The sequence below is a fragment of the Cucurbita pepo genome, chromosome LG12 (genome assembly GCF_002806865.2).
Source record: "Cucurbita pepo subsp. pepo cultivar mu-cu-16 chromosome LG12, ASM280686v2, whole genome shotgun sequence".
In the NCBI taxonomy this organism is placed as follows: Eukaryota; Viridiplantae; Streptophyta; class Magnoliopsida; order Cucurbitales; family Cucurbitaceae; genus Cucurbita; species Cucurbita pepo.
In genome coordinates this window covers 7,116,230-7,132,251 of record NC_036649.1, presented here as the reverse complement: position 1 = coordinate 7,132,251, position 16,022 = coordinate 7,116,230, and the positions used below count along the sequence as shown (strand labels likewise).

The 16,022-nt window shown below is 34.4% G+C and overlaps 2 protein-coding genes and 1 long non-coding RNA gene across 3 annotated transcripts; 2 read left to right on the top strand and 1 right to left on the bottom strand.

Annotated features, from left to right (window-relative positions):
- The first annotated feature begins 2,558 nt into the window (after positions 1 to 2,558).
- On the top strand, positions 2,559 to 3,185 carry LOC111807462. The gene is made up of 2 exons (XR_002816950.1): positions 2,559 to 2,797; positions 2,997 to 3,185. It is a non-coding gene; the product is annotated as an uncharacterized LOC111807462 (long non-coding RNA).
- Positions 3,186 to 9,808: 6,623 nt separating this feature from the next.
- LOC111807461 lies at positions 9,809 to 12,154 on the top strand. Its single transcript, XM_023693194.1, has 2 exons — positions 9,809 to 10,163; positions 11,569 to 12,154. Exons 1-2 carry the CDS (start codon positions 10,082 to 10,084, stop codon positions 11,766 to 11,768), a joined length of 282 nt encoding a protein of 93 aa, XP_023548962.1. The 5' UTR covers positions 9,809 to 10,081; the 3' UTR covers positions 11,769 to 12,154.
- A 1,355-nt stretch (positions 12,155 to 13,509) lies between these two features.
- LOC111807109 (mitogen-activated protein kinase kinase kinase 17-like) lies at positions 13,510 to 14,999 on the bottom strand (the record flags this gene model as incomplete). Its single annotated transcript, XM_023692684.1, has 2 exons — positions 14,798 to 14,999; positions 13,510 to 14,039 (listed from the first exon to the last, which is right to left on the bottom strand). Coding segments are annotated over exons 1-2 (732 nt in total), but the record flags the coding sequence as incomplete, so codon positions are not given.
- Between the last annotated feature and the right edge of the window lie 1,023 nt (positions 15,000 to 16,022).

Sequence of the window (16,022 nt, the reverse complement as noted above, 5' to 3'; positions counted from 1 at the left end):
TTCCACCATGGTCGAATCGCTGCATTTTTGTTAATCGTCAAGGAGAGTATTACATTACTCTTGTTTTCATGATAATTGTATCTGTTCTACTTCCTTCCATTGAGTTTTTTGTTTAGTCATCGATTCCGTTATTGTTCAGTTGAATCGATATTTTACGCAATTGCTCAGGTCGTTGACATTGTAAACATGTTTCCTGACCAAGGTGAGCAAATTGTTCATGTAATTTTCAAAGTTACAAATTGTGGTTGATAGAATCAACAAGTTTTTGGAAAGCAACTTCTTAGCGAAGCATCGATTATAAATTTTGTTAGATGAATGGCTCTGATACCATGTTAGATGATCACGACTCTCCATAATGGTATGTTGTTGTCCACTTTGAGCATAAGTTCTCATGGCTTTGCTTTGGGCTTCCCCAGAAGGCTTAATACCAATAGGGATAGTATTTTTTGATTATAAACCCATGATCATTCTCTAAATTAGCCGATGTGGGACTTTTATCATCCAACACCTCCCCTCGAACAAAGTACATCTCCTCTTAATCGAGGCTTGACTCCTTTGGAGTCTTAGTCATTTTTTACTATGCCTTCGAGGAGGCTTGACTCCTTTTCTTTTGGAGTCCTTTGTTCGACATTTGAGGATTTACCAATCTATTGGCACGACTAAGTTAAGTTTAGGGCATAACTCTGATACCATGTTAGATGAACACGACTCTACACAATGGTATGATATAGTCTCATGGCTTTGCTTTGGGCTTCTCCAAAAGGCCTCATACCAATGGAGATAGTATTTTTTAATTATAAACCCATGATCATTTCCTAAATTAGCGGACGAAATTTCATCCTCCAACAAATTTCAATTCATTGAACTTGGATGTAATATTATGGTTAATCTCGCTCTCTCCTTTCTTTTGGTGTATTTTCTGGAGTTTTGGTCAATGACTATGAAAATTGTTAAACATTCATCCATCTAGTCGGATCTTGAAAATTCAATATTTTTATGTAGCATTTGTGTTTCATCACAAATTTAAATAGCAAACAAACGTATGTTTCACACATACAAACGACACTTTCGTTTCTCTGACACTCTAATATCCACCACATACACAGTTCATAACTTGAAACATTTCAAAGCTAAGTATCATCATTATCTTACATTTAGAAATTGCTCTTATTTCTTTTTTCTCAGCTTTGGATTTTTATGAAGCTGTAAGATCACAGACATATGATGGGGCCATATCTAAGGTACACTTTCATGAGCATATGTAAGGCCTGATAATATTAATGTTTCTTTCAAATCACTTATGGAATGAAGATCCATCCTTTATAAGGGTAGAATAATTTAATATTTTTATGTCGAACTCCCTTTTTATTTCAGTGGGTTGATGATATTGGAGTGGGAAAGCTAGGATAAAAGTGCTTAAGAGAAGGAAGAATGAAAAGCTTTCTACATGCACACCACCAGAGAAGGTCAATCTTTAACATTTCCTACTTCCTACTTATTTGGTTCTAGTCTGCTTATCCTATAATTGCTTGACGTTGTTCAGCCATTAGTTAGTTGACTAATCTATCAAATAAATACGTGGGCACGGTTGGTTTTGACCCCTCATTCAAAGCACACCGAAACAGAAAGAAACAAAATAAATAACACGATAACTTGAGAGATGATTTCTTTGTACTAAGGTACTTCAATCACAACGTTTTTCAATGTTATGAATAAAAGGTTCAACCGATGGTTATATTCTTCTCCAAAAAATGTTCCACATTAATAACTTCTCCAAGAAATACCAAATAATTTCTCCTAGAAATTCTCCACGATTAACAACCTCTTCAGAAATGCTTCACAATTAATAATTTCTAGAGATACTCCACGTTTGATAAACTAAATGATATACATATCAAGCTTATTGACTCCACCATCTCCTATGACTTTGCTCAAGATTCTTCAAGTGTGACAGTGACTTCAATTGATTTGTGTCATATCTCATTTTTTTATTATTCGGAAAAAGAGAATACATGTATTTTTATTGTTCACTGTATTCGTTACTTGTTCTCTTTATTGATGATTCAGTAGTAAGAGCGAGACTTTCTTGTGGTGACTGGTCACTGGTCCCTGTCATATTTGGCCGGCCCTTTTGGATGGTTTGTCTCAAAGCTTACCTGTTAACTTAGTCATTATAAGATTTCGATGTCATTTTGTTGATATTATTATTAGTTCAAAAGCATTCTTCCTGACTGATTGTTAACTTGTCATTATAAGATGTCATTTTGTTGATATTATTATTAGTTCAAAAGCATTCTTCCTGACTGATATCCTGATTGAATAGCATATATGAAAATAGGGCGACCTTCCCGATTAATGGACTTCAACATCAAATACGTTCAATTCAAGGCGGCAGGTAACATGTAGCAATTAGAACTCAGAATGCCCACAGTATGGATAAATCCTATAACCCGGTTGCAGAGGCTGCTTTTACAGACGGTTAAAACAAACTGTAGAAAAAAGTTGTGCTTTTGCCGTCAATTTAAAAAAACTGCAATTCTTGCCAATTATGACTCAATTCTCAAGTTAAAGCATGCACTTAAGTCACTCAAATGTTTTAATATATTGAATAGCAGTACAGTACCCGATGCGAAAGAACGTTTGTTTGTTTTTCTTTTCTTTTTAAATACTATCATCCTTTTGTTTTCTTTTTTATCATGAAGAAATTGATTAGATGTTCAGTGCTGAAAGATGCTCACATTGGTTGGCGATTGGCTCGACATCATCACTAAAACCCCCCCACTATATTCAGTGTCAGGTACGACTTTCGATTAAAATGCCCCCCTTTCATTGTGCTTTATGTCATGGATGTGAGGTGCTTTTTGCTCTTACAAAAGTATACTGTCATTGTTCAATTCGTCAATAATAACAGCATAGAAAATTTGAAATTTTTGTACCAACGATTTTGCGATCCGATTTCTTTATAGTCTCATCCTCGTTTCTTCTGGAATATGTAGGAATAGTGAAGGTACATAAACCTATGCTACTGACTGGACGTTCATTAGATATTTTGGTGCAATTAGAACCAACAATGTGAAGACTCTCTTTACAACAAAGGTACACATCTCCTTTCATTTACGCTTACCTGTATTTAGATTTATTTTTTGTGGCATACCTTGAGGCATTTGAGTTGAATATCTAATTTCCAACTTTCTTGATTTCGAAACACCTCAACCCTCTTCACACGCACCACGCACGGTTAAGAACCACGACCTCCATAATGGTATGATATTATCCATTTTAAATATAAGCTCTCGTAGCTTTACTTTTGGTTTCCCCAAAAGGTCTCATACTAATGGAGATATATTTCTTATAAACTCATGTTCAACCCCTTAATTAGTCGGGGGGGACTCTTCACCTAACAATCCTGCCCTCAAACAAAGTACCCCACAGAGTCTCCTTTGAGATCTATGGAGTCCTCGAATAGTCTCTCCTTAATCAAGATTGGACTCCTTCTTTGGAATCCTCGAACAAAATACACCATTTATTCGACACTTGAGTCACTTTTGTCTACACATTTGAAGCTCACAACTATTTTGTTCGACAGTTGAGGATTCCATTGACATGACTAAGTTAAGGGCATGATTCTGATAACATGTTAGGAACCACGACCTCCATAATAGTATGATACTGTCCACTTTGAGCATAAACTTTTATGACTTTGCTTTTGGTTTTCTCTAAAAGCCTCATGTCAATTAGATGTATTCCTTACCTATAAACTCATGTTCAACCTCTTAATTAGTCGAGTGAGACTCCTTACCCAACAATCCTCAACACGGATTTCTACCAGTCATAAACTCACAAATTAAGCATAAACGAATATATAGCCGTTTGAATGTCTTTTTAAGTGCTCAAAAAAATATTTTTGAGGGAAAAAAATTATTTTCAAGTACTTGAAAAATATTCCAAACCTACCCTAAAATTTTCAAATTAACTAAATCAAAATTTAAAGCTTTAGGCCACTAGCCAATTCCATCTCAAGCTTTGCTATAGCCTACAACTATATATCTACCGAAGTTTTGCTCAATTCTTAGATAGTCTAGGGAATAAATAAAATAAACATCATCAATCTTAGTAAAGACGTCAATCATAAACATTAAACAAAAGCGATCATAAATTTCAACTTTAGGAATATTTCATTGTAATTTAAATTCAAGTTATAGGAATTAAGGTTTTCGAAACCTAAGTTACACAAATCTAGACCTACTAAATTTTGACCAAGAACCCTCTTTATTTTTAAATACTTGGCAGAAGAGAAAATTTAAAAAAACCATCATAATACTAAAGTAGTATAACCTTTTCATTTGGATGGTTGTCCTTATTTGTTAGACCTCACAAATGGAGTAGCCTTTAAATATTCCTTTCCTCAATAAGCAATTGAAAATATCAATGAAACTACATATGAAGCATAATGGAAAAAGATGAACAATATCTTTCTTTTTTCCCCTGAATTGCAAACAGTATCTTTACTTGATTTGATTTTCATTTGTCTATATCCCATGACGAGATGAAATGGAGTTAGATATTATTCCTTGGAGCTCTAGATGTTCTAAAGTTAGACAAACAATTAGTCATCTAGATTGGATGGGAGGTATGCCCTTGATTTGGAAGTCTAATTGGGCATGATTTGAAAAATCTTCATAATTGGAGGGTTGTCCTTACAAAACCCAAATGCAAGATGACAAAGGCCTCTAAAAATCTTCATAAGGCCTCCTCAAACATCCATTTGGATTTCGCATCATTAGTTATTTAGGAAGCCTAATTCTAGCCTATTCAAGCTTTAATCAATTAGTTCACTAAAGTCGTTGATTTCAATGGCTTGTTGACCACAAATTTGACTAGTGGACAAATTGGTTAATTGAAATTATGGGACATCCTTAGTGTCGGTCTACGTAGATTACAAATTTTAACTGGCAACCCTCTTCCCTTGCAGATAAACAGTAAACCAAGCCTGAAAACATCTTTCCCTTCTCTAGAAGCTTTCATTAAGGTCAATTTATGCCCCTAAATTTTAGATTCTATCTTAAAAAATTCGAACAAATAATTATATTTTTTTCGATTTATATTTTAGGGTAGTATTAGTAATAAAAAAAAAAAAAAAAAAAAAAAGATTTAACTGTTGATTAATAAAACTCTTTCTCATTTATGTACGTTAATACAGGCTTGGTATCGCTCCATTCCTAATTTAAAATAGGAAAGAGAAAATAGCTTAACCTTTTTCAGCAAAATTTTAAGTAGAATTTAGCCCAAAATGTCTCGTATCAATGGAAAGAGTATTGAGTATTCTTTGATTATAAATCCATGATCATTCCCTAAATTAGCCAACGTGGGACTTTCATCATCCAACACCTCCCCTCGAACAAAGTACGTCTCCCCTTAATTGAGGCTAGATTCCTTTTTCTTTTGCAGTCGTAGTCATTTTTTACTATGCCTTCGTGGAGGTGAGAGGCTAGACTCTTTTTTTTTTTTTTGAGTCCTTTGTTCGACATTTGAGGACTTACCAATCTATTGGCACGACTAAGTTTAGGGCATGGCTCTGATACCATGTTAGACGAACACGACTCTCCACAATGGTATGATATTGTCCACTTTAAGCCTAAGCTTTCATGACTTTGCTCTGGGCTTCCCAAAAGATCTCAGGAGAGAGTATTATTTGATTATAAACTCATGATCATTACCTAAATTAGCGGATGTGGGACTTTCATCATCCAACAAGATACATAGAGAATATAATTTTTTTTTTTTTTTTTTGAAGTCTTTTAGATTTCTTGTTTAAATTGCTAAAGTTGTGAGATTAGATTTGTCTTGGCCGCCGAGTCCTCCACATATATATATATATATATATATATATATATATATATATATATAGTATAATATAATAATATAAAACATATCAAAGAGAAGATTGCATGAAAAGTGGCTTTACCTACAAAATCTCTTATTTCTTTGGTTGTAGTTGACGAAGTTTCCACGACATTAATTGTTCCATGCTTTTTCCCCCTTTTTTTAAATTCTAAAAATTAGATATTTTGATTTAAGGGTTAAAAAATTACGAAAAAGGTAAAATCCTATTTGGTTTTAACGGCTTAAAAAAACACACCGACACCTCCTGATCTTGACGGAGTAACAAACTCCCCTTTAATTCTGAATATTATATTATTATATTTCAAATTGTTATTTTTTTATGCTTTGATAATTGAAATGTAGACAGTCTCAATTTTATTCCATCAATCGGACTCTGATTTCGTTGTCAGGTTGAAGTTTTAATTAAATAGCATTTAAAACCAAAATTGATTTAATTAAACACATGTCAACCATATAATTATCCTAATCTTTTACAACTTTCTTTTATGTATTACTCTTTTTTAACCAATTATGTATTACTTGTTAGGAACCTACAGACAAAACCGAAAGATCATGTTATATTGAAGAATGAAATTGACTATTATATAGTATTACAGAATACCTCGAAAACAAATGAAATTACTAAAAACAAATGAAATTTCTGATATGATTAAATTAAATCTAATTCAAATAATTAAATTAAATTTAAATCAATCATAACATTACTCTTTCTTAATTTACAAGCCTTGAAAAATAATTCTAATGTAGAGTCATTTTTCCAAATCCTTGTATTTTAATTTTCATATTTGAAATTTTCTTATGAATGCATATACCATTAATTTTTCAAAATAGGAAGTGCGACGTGTCGACCAATAAATGGCTCCTAGAATACCTTTCTAAAAGTGGGCCAACCCATCTTCAATTCCGCCACGTGTGACATCATTTTTTTTTTTTTTTTTGCGNACTGTGATTATTTATAAAATAAAAAATAAATATATTAAATTCAAAACGAATAAAATATTCAAATTTTAAATTTAGAAAAATCGAAGCATTTCTCAGAAGGTCAAAACTGCCCCCCTTGGAAAACATTCCACTGGACTTTACAGACCGGATTTCAGACACGTTTAAATTGAAGCCTTCGCCATATTTTTTAAAATATAAATAATAATTTTTATTATAATTTCCAAATTTCTAGAAAATGAAGCCACCAGATAAATCAAATACAAAAACCGAACGATGGTGCTCGTGTTCCACAGCTGGATGACTACGTGCTTGCTCTTGTAATTAATGTCTTTTAACTATTTTGACCCTTTTATCCGTTGTAAGAGTGAAAATTATCTTTACAAACGAACACGAACACGAGCTCTTTTAACTTTATTTATATGCATTTTAAAAAATTTTTAAGAAGGTTATCTAATATAAAATTATTGTAAGAAAAACACACTTAATCCTAAAGTTCATATGATTGAGTCACTGAAAAAGAAAACGCAATTGATCGGTATAGGTAGTGATTTTCCATCTTTTAAAATTTTTTTTTTAGCCTATCCTTAAGACGGCTCTTGTTCGAATATAATCTTGGTTCATTCATGCATCACTCATTTATTTGGATGTTACAGTTATAATTTCTTTTTACCAATTGACTTCTCATTTATAATTTTAGGTTTAATAATTCTTTAAAATGTAATTAAAATTTTAATTTTATATAATATAAAAATTGAAAGTTTAGAATTGGTATTAGAAAAATGTTCAAATTTATTTGGAGGGGACGAATTAATTTTAACATATTTTGATTTTTGAAAGATTTGACGCACAAAATTGATGTAAAAAATTTGAGTGGACACAAATGTTAGAATTTATGGACAAATAAATTTATAATTTAATTAAATAGAAATCAAAGTGATTAACAAAATTTTAAGTCTACAATATTAGGTGAAAAAGTTGGACAAAATAAATTAAAAACTTATTTTGTTTAAAAAATATTTATTTAGCTTAAAAGACCAACTTCAACAACTTTATATGACTTTATTACATATTTACCTTAGCCCAAGTTATTAAAATCAATCAAATTATCAAATAATTAAAAAAAAAAAAGAATTTAAAAACTAAAATAAATATCCTTTTCCTTTTTCTTTTTTTTTTTTCTTTTTTTTTCTTTTTCTTTTTTCTTTTTTTCTTTTTCTTTTTCTTTTTCTTTTTCTTTACCATTTTTATCTTTCTATATTGGAGAAGGAAATAATATAAACTAAAATAATTAAGATGAACAAAATATGCAATAACTTAAGGCATACAAATAATATAAATTTGTAGTGAAATTAAATATATAAGTAACATAAAATTAAAAATACTTCCATTAATTATTTTAAATTAGAGAATTAATTCCAATTTATTTTTACTAAATAAATTAGAAATTAGAAGCAAAGTTGTTAGGTGCATTTGGACCCCATTAGATGCTCACAAAACGACAACCTTGAAATGAAGGAAAATACATTGAATGGCTTACCATAAAAGAAGGTGAATAATACTATTACAAGTTTTTTTATTTATTTTATTTTTATTATTTTTTTTTCCTATTGCTAACAAACTTTAATGTTAGTTACTAATATATAGTCATGATATATTCAAGTTTTTTTTTAATATTATTTCTCATATTTTTCGTGCACAGTGGGTCATTTCTGATCCTCATGATTCTTGAGATAATAGGCTCGTTATTATAATGTGTTTTTTAATTTTTGTGAAGGATCCGAGTCAAGATCGGGCCAAAATCACTAAGAAAGAGTTGGAAAGAAAACTTGGGTTGTAATGACGTAGATGTAGAGGAGACAGAGTTTAAACAATGGAGAAGATGATGCATGTGCGTGTGCGTGTGTGAAACTGAGTGTGGGCGAGGATGCTCGAGCACGTAAAGATGCGTTCGAGCGCGTGGGGTGAGGTTTTCTTATTGTGGGACATTTTTGAAAGTTTTCTTGTCGAAGTAGGAAAAGGGACCACGTGGAGTCGGCAGACATGAGGGTCGCTCCCTTTTGTGTTACATTCGCATTGTGAGACTATTGGAGCAAGACCGACTACCTTAATAGCTTATTTGTAATAGATAATAGACTCCACGATATACGATAGAAGATCAATGTTGGAAATACGACGACATACACTAAGACTAGAACATAATTATACCCTGAACTTAGCTACATCTTAGCCTAGTTAGCGAGCTAAAAACTAGCAAGCTAGAGAGAGCTTTATTGGGCTAACGTAGATTAGCATTTAGGTTCTAATCTAGAGGCTCGAACCAGAGTTGTTTGAATAAGTTTTCAAACTAGAATTTAAGTTGAGCATAAAGACTTAATGTAATGACTCAAGTCCACCGTTAGTAGATATTGTCCATTTTGGCCCGTTACGTATCACTATCAGCCTCACAATTTAAAACACGTCTTCTAGGGAGAGATTTCCACACTCTTACAAAAAATGATTTGTTTCCCTCTGCAACCGATGTGAGATCTCACAATCCACCCCTTGAGGGCCCAACGTCCCCGCTTGCACACTACCTGGTGTTTAGCTCTGATACCATTTATAACAGCTCAGATCCACCGTGAGTAGATATTGTTTGTTTTGGTTTGTTACGTATCGCCGTCAACCACACCATTTTAAAACGAGTCTGCTGGAGAGAGATTTTCACCCTCTTACAAAAAAAGGCTTCATCTACAGATGTTGCAGTAATATATTTTATATATATATATATATATATATATATATATATATATATATATATATATATATATATATATATATATNTATATTTAACCCTTAAAAGAGAGAGAGAGAAAAAAAAAGTAAAGTCATGGACTCATAATGGGGCAGTGGTATGCCACGTAGGCAACCGGTCACGTGTCGGTGGCCTTAGTTTTAGATATAAAAACGACTCATCCCCTCTTCAATTTTTTCTCAAACTATTTTTTAATCTTCAAATTCATTTCACTGTTGCTCTGTCCCTCTCTCTCTCTCTTGCTCTCTCTGCAATTTCATAAGCCTTCTGATCGCAATTTCACTACCGAAGAGCAGCGGAAGGACCGTGAGTGAAAGGAGTGCGGCAGGTCTGGCCGGGCTCAGCACCATAGCCGTTCGACTTGGCGGCGGCGGCGGCGGATTTTGGTACCGGAGGAAAAAGAAGACACGGAGCAGGAGTAAGACGAAAGTTAAGCATCGGTTTATGGAGCTTTGGCACAAGATGATTTTCCCTGTCCGACGAGTTTGGCTCACTGTTTCCGCTCGTGTTAGGGCTCGGAAGAGTGGTTAGTCTCTTAATACTCTTCCTCTTTCCACTTCCTTTTTACCTTCGATTTTTTTTTCCTCCAAATCGGAGTTTGATTACGGCTTAAGTTTATCGAATGTGATGATCTCGACTAAATGAATTGCTTCTGATTGATGGAATTTCTGTATTTCTGTTTCCATCAGATTTCTCCGGTTTCTGATTTTTTGTTTTTTTTGTTTTCCCCTGAACTGTGTTCTGCCGTTTGATGTTGACAGAAGAATTTGTTTGTAACATCCTCTGCTGTTAATTTCTGCATAAGATTATGATATGTGATTTAAGAGAAGAGATTCTCGTTCTTGATTTTCCATGAGAGGAAAATTGTAAAAGAACTTCGAAAAATATGGGAGGAGCCACACCTAGTGAACCGGAAGGCGAAGATACGGTTTATAATACTAATTTCTTACTGGTTTTTTTTTTCAATGCTTTTAACCGACTCGGAATTGGTTATATGATACCTTGATCTGTATGCAACAGTTATTAGGCACTTAAATCCAACCACTACGATAGACCGGGGGGAGAGAGTCGATTCTAGATGGCAATAAATGGTCATGTGATTATTCAACCTCTATAGTACAATAATTTGGTAGGAAAAATCACAAGGGAACTCATAAGGATACGACCATGTACTCCCATTTCTCCTAAGTGATTCAAATTGGCCAAAAGTATCAACAGATATGGCCATCAAATCCCTTTAATTTTAGGAGTGCTAGTTTTAATCTTTAAACTACGAGTTTTAATCGTGGGTCAAACATCTCCTTCGAATATAATTTTGTTTTTCAACCAAGATATTTATCCAATGAAGCCTTTCCCCATTGAATAATGCACAAAAAGGTCCCCACTGGCAGTACAATTGAAGACAGAGTAAAAGATTAGAGCCACCTTTTAAGATTTAAATTTTGTTTTTACAACAGCTTTGATTGTCCCGTTGATTCTTCATAGTCATAATTCCACTTAAAGACTAATGACGGCCACCAGTGCCCATTACTTTTCGACTAGTGGTGACCCAATTTATTTTGTTTTTGCCTCTATTACTATTATAAGCAGGAAGGCAAGAGGCGTGGCCTGGCCAATTGCCATCTCTAGACTTTTATTATTCTTATTCGTACTGTTCAAGCCCCTTTTATTGACAATATCACCACATATTTCCTCTGCCCTCTCCAGTATATTTGTGTATAATATTGCATATATGTAGAGAGAGGGGAGAGAAAGTCAGTCCTGTCTCTTTAGATGGGCTAGGCACAAATTAGGCCCATTAAATTCTGCATTTCTTGTATGGATGGCCCCCAAAGATTTCTTATTACATGAAGTACCAATTCTTTCATCTATAAGAGTGCTCTTTATATAAGGCTAAGCTAAGGCAAATATGTGGCTTTTGCTGCTAACAGGAGCTGGGCTTCTGAAGCTTCATGATGACGTAGAGACCTGTGGATATGAAGATGTGAAGGTGATGTGGGAAATGCTGCGTCGATCGGAGTCGGAACTAGTCGGTCACCGACCGAAGCGCAAGCTGCGGCCGTTTTGGAGAGTCTCTGTGTGGTCCAACCATGCTGCTGCAGCCTCCTCTTACACTGCAACTCATGCGTGAGGCCATCAAACCAACACTCAGCTTCGTCAACTCTGCGCCATCTCTTTGGTATCTTCACCGTTTTTTCAGAACTAACAGCCAATGCTTGCAATGGTACAGAACTTTTTACCAAACTTGTTCAAAGAAATGTGAAGTCTTTGCACACGCAGTCCATCTCTTCCACTTTGAGCAGACAAACACCCTTTTGTAAGTAATAATAAAATTTTGGGTTCGTAGCTAAGAATCGTTGGTGACTTGATGATACTTGTTTCAATTCAGTTCAAAAAGTTGATGAGATCACTTGTAGTTTTACATCAAAATGAAAAATGCTTTTCAAGAGAAGGACTGAGAATGAAAACCAATTGAAATCCAATCATAATTTAAACCTCTTGAATATTTGTAGTCAATTTTCTCATCTGTCTTGAAACCATCAATGTAGAACAGTAGAGGTTGAATATTTTAACCAGTTTAAATGGTAAAGTTCGGAGAAATGGTTATGATATTATGTGAGCTAAGTTTATTATTGTAATAACGGAAAGCCCACCTGTAGATATTGTCTTTATTGGCTTTTACTTGAGGTAAAACACGGTTTCTACGTTTTCATCAGAAATGTTTCAATCCATCCGCTTGGGGTCCAACAGTTCTACCCCCTCTTAATAATGTTTCATTCCCCTCTTGAACTGATGTGAGATCTCACAATCCACCGGGTCTAGCGTTCTCGGTGTTCCAAATGGATATTGACAAGAAGATTAAAAAAAATGTCAACAACAGAATTTGAACCTACGCGCAGAGCTCAATTAATTTCGATTAAAAAAGGTAGATTCAAAAATATCAACAATAGAATTCGAACCTAGCACATAAAGGTTGCATTAACCATCCAAACATATAACATTTATTAGAAAAGACTATTTTAATTTCATAAATGATGTAAGAAGTAAAATTGAGATTGATGAATATAATTCATATCTCAAATTGAGACGTTTCCCTTGCAAATCCGAGCATCATATTTGTCATTTCTAAGTTTTTAAGTAATTCTTGTGGTAGAATTGCACCTGAGCCATTCAATTAATCCTGATCAAGTTAGAGTGTGGAGTGACTCAATTTAGAACAAACTTCCAAATCTTCCTTCTAGATCTTCGATCGTAAGAGGTAATCTAATTCTAGCTTTATCACCCCTCTGAAGGTCCAACGTCCGCACATCGTCTGGTGTCTAACTCTTATACCATCCATGACAGTCCAAACCCACTCCTAATAGATATTATCGTCTTTGTGCTTTCCATTTCAGACTTTCTCTCAAAGTTTTAAAAAAACGTCTACTAGAGAGAGGTTTCTATACCCTTACAAGAAATGTATCGTTCTCCTCTCCAACGGTCAGATATCGCAATTACATTATTTACATTTAGACAACTTTGATATACCTCAATTAACATAAATTTGAATGGTCTTAACACAATTGATACAAAATAGAAATGATTGATTGAGACCTAATCATTATGACTAGAAAAGAATCAACATGATATAAATTCATCTCTTTTCCCAACATACTCTCACCAACAATTTCCCCCAAATTGATTTCATTTCATTAATCTTTCAACTACAAGGGGGCTCATTGATTAATATTAATTACTCGCATAGCTTCAATTGGAACTATTCTTTGCCTTTTTCTACAGCTTCTACTCCTCTTCCTCACAAATGTTAGAGCTCTCATAAAATCTTCTTCTTCTTCTTCTTCTTCTTCTTCTTCTTCTTCTTCTTCTTCTTCCTCCTCCTCCTCCGCCGCCGCCACAAACGGCACAGTCATAAGCATCTCCGCCGTGAATCTGTACTCCGGATTCCTCACAAAGCAATTCTTCAAAAACCCACTTGCCTCTTTCGACACCCCTTCTGGAATCTCCGGCATTCCGCAATTCTGAGTAATGCTTTTCACTATCCCAGCCTTGTCCGTGGCGGCCCAGGGGCGGTTTCCGGTGAGCATTTCCAGCACAAGGCAGCCAAGTGCCCAAATATCACTGGGCGACTCTTGCACGCGGTGAATCAATGTCTCTGGCGCCATGTACGACAGCGTCCCTCCAAAACAATTGCCATGCCTTGTCTCGCTGCCTCTCCTGGCCAACCCCAAATCACAAATCTTGGCCACCAATCGGGCGCCCTTGGCTGTGTTGGTGGGCAGCAACAAGATATTTGCAGGCTTCAAATCACAGTGAACGTACCCTCTTCTGTGGATGTGAATTAGGCCTTTGATTATTGTCTTCGTGTACCTCCCAACCTCGTTTTCTGCTAATCCCTTTCCACCTACATTAATTCACCAACAAATTTCTTAACAAAATCAAAATATTTTAACTTCTTTCATTAAAATCTAAACATGATATACCATACCCAAATACCCAAATATTAGCATGACCCCGGTGCAAGGATGACCAGCAAAATTCAAAATCATGACACATACATACGATAGTGATATTTATTTGCTTAGGCTTAAGTTTTTAATTTAAATATTTTCTTAATTTTATTTAGTCTTACCTATACACATACATAGGTAGTGGTATTTATTTTCTTCAGCCTTACATTAGAATATAATGTTTTTAATTTAAATATTTTTATTTTATTTTATTTAGTTTTAGTCTATTTTTGAAATACTTAATCCATATTTATTTTGTTACGCTTAGGCTAGAATATAATGTTTTTAATTTAAATATTTTTTTTATAGGTCTTTTTGAAATATAAGTTCATGGTTGTGTTTTAAGAAAAAAGTTACGAAATTTAAATATAAGTTCATTCAATGTTCATGACACAGTAGTAACCTACCTTAAATTGAGTAGAAAATTTTGGTTGATATGAAAATTGAAATGTGATGCTAACGTTTATATTTAAATTTCTAATTTTATTTTAAAAAACGAAAGTTTGTATTTAAATTTCTAGTTTATGTTTGAATGATTTTTTGAGTTAGTTAAATTTCGTGTGTTTGAAGTATTCATGTAAAATCGGGTGACGAAAAAATTAGAATCTAAAACAAATGATAAACAATGAGAGTGGTGATTGAAATAAGAAACCTGTGTGATTGATGCGATGAGCGAGAGATCCACCCACGGCGATCTCCAACAGCAAATTATAAATCATTCGACCGTTGCGATCGGTAGTAATTTCTTCTCCAAAGCATTGGATCAAGGAATTGCATCCTTTCAAGTTATCATAAATTTGTTTCTCCTTCTGAAGGGATTTAGAAACGGAAACTTCCGCAGATTTGACCGCCATTACCGGAGGGAAAATGCTGAATTCAGCGGTTGATCGCTTCAGAGAAGCCATGAAAACCGATCCGAAGCTTCCTTTTCTGATCAGCCGCCCTCGCTCCCATTGAACGCCATCGTTACTGTTGTGCGCCGAAAGCGGAACAAATGTACTCACAACACCAAAGTTATTCAAGACATACAATATGACACTCAAAACTTGATGATTTCAACAGAAGAAAGAATGGCATTATATAGCCTTCTGTTAAACCTAAAGATAAACTAACAAGCCAAAAAAAGACCTTGAGAATAGGTCTTGGTCCTAGAGAATAGGGCTTATGACAGTGTTCAACAATCTCCACTTTGTCATAAGATCTCCAAGTTGATAGCTAATTTGGTTGCTACCATGTCAACACACTACTCCCTTCCGACGTTGATGAAATCTAAACAATGCCAGAACTTTTCACGAGTGATAACCTTTGTCAACATATCAGCAGGGTTATCAGCTGTTCCAATTTTTAATAACCGAATATCCCCTTTGCTAATAATTTCTCGAATAAAGTGAAAACGGACATCAATGTGTTTTGTACGAGCATGATGGACTTGATTTTTTGACAAGCAAATAGCGCTCTGGCTATCACAAAATACATCTATATGTTCCTGCAAAATACCCAAGTCATTGATCAAACCATGCATCCAAATAGCTTCTTTAAAAGCTTCTGTTACTGCCATATACTCTGCTTCAGTGGTAGACAATGCAACAGTAGACTGCAATGTTGAACGCCAACAAACAGGTCCACCAGCCATAGTAAATAAATAACCCGTAGTAGATCGTCGCTTATCCAAATCACCAGCATAATCAGAATCCACATAACCAGCTACACGATTGTCAAGATTAAACATTTCTTGTTTTTGAAACTTAATACCAACATCAATAGTGCCAAGAATGTACCTAAGAATCCATTTTACAGCCTGCCAATGCTCTTTACCAGGATTATGCATATAACGACTCACCATGCTTACTGCGTGTGAAAGATCAGGTCGAGTACAC

Coding starts and splice junctions, on each gene's coding strand:
- LOC111807461 (XM_023693194.1), top strand. CDS start 10,082: ATGGAGCTTTGGCACAAGATGATTTTCCCTGTCCGACGAGTTTGGCTC. Junction 10,164..11,568: donor TGTTAGGGCTCGGAAGAGTG/GTTAGTCTCTTA, acceptor TGCTGCTAACAG/GAGCTGGGCTTCTGAAGCTT.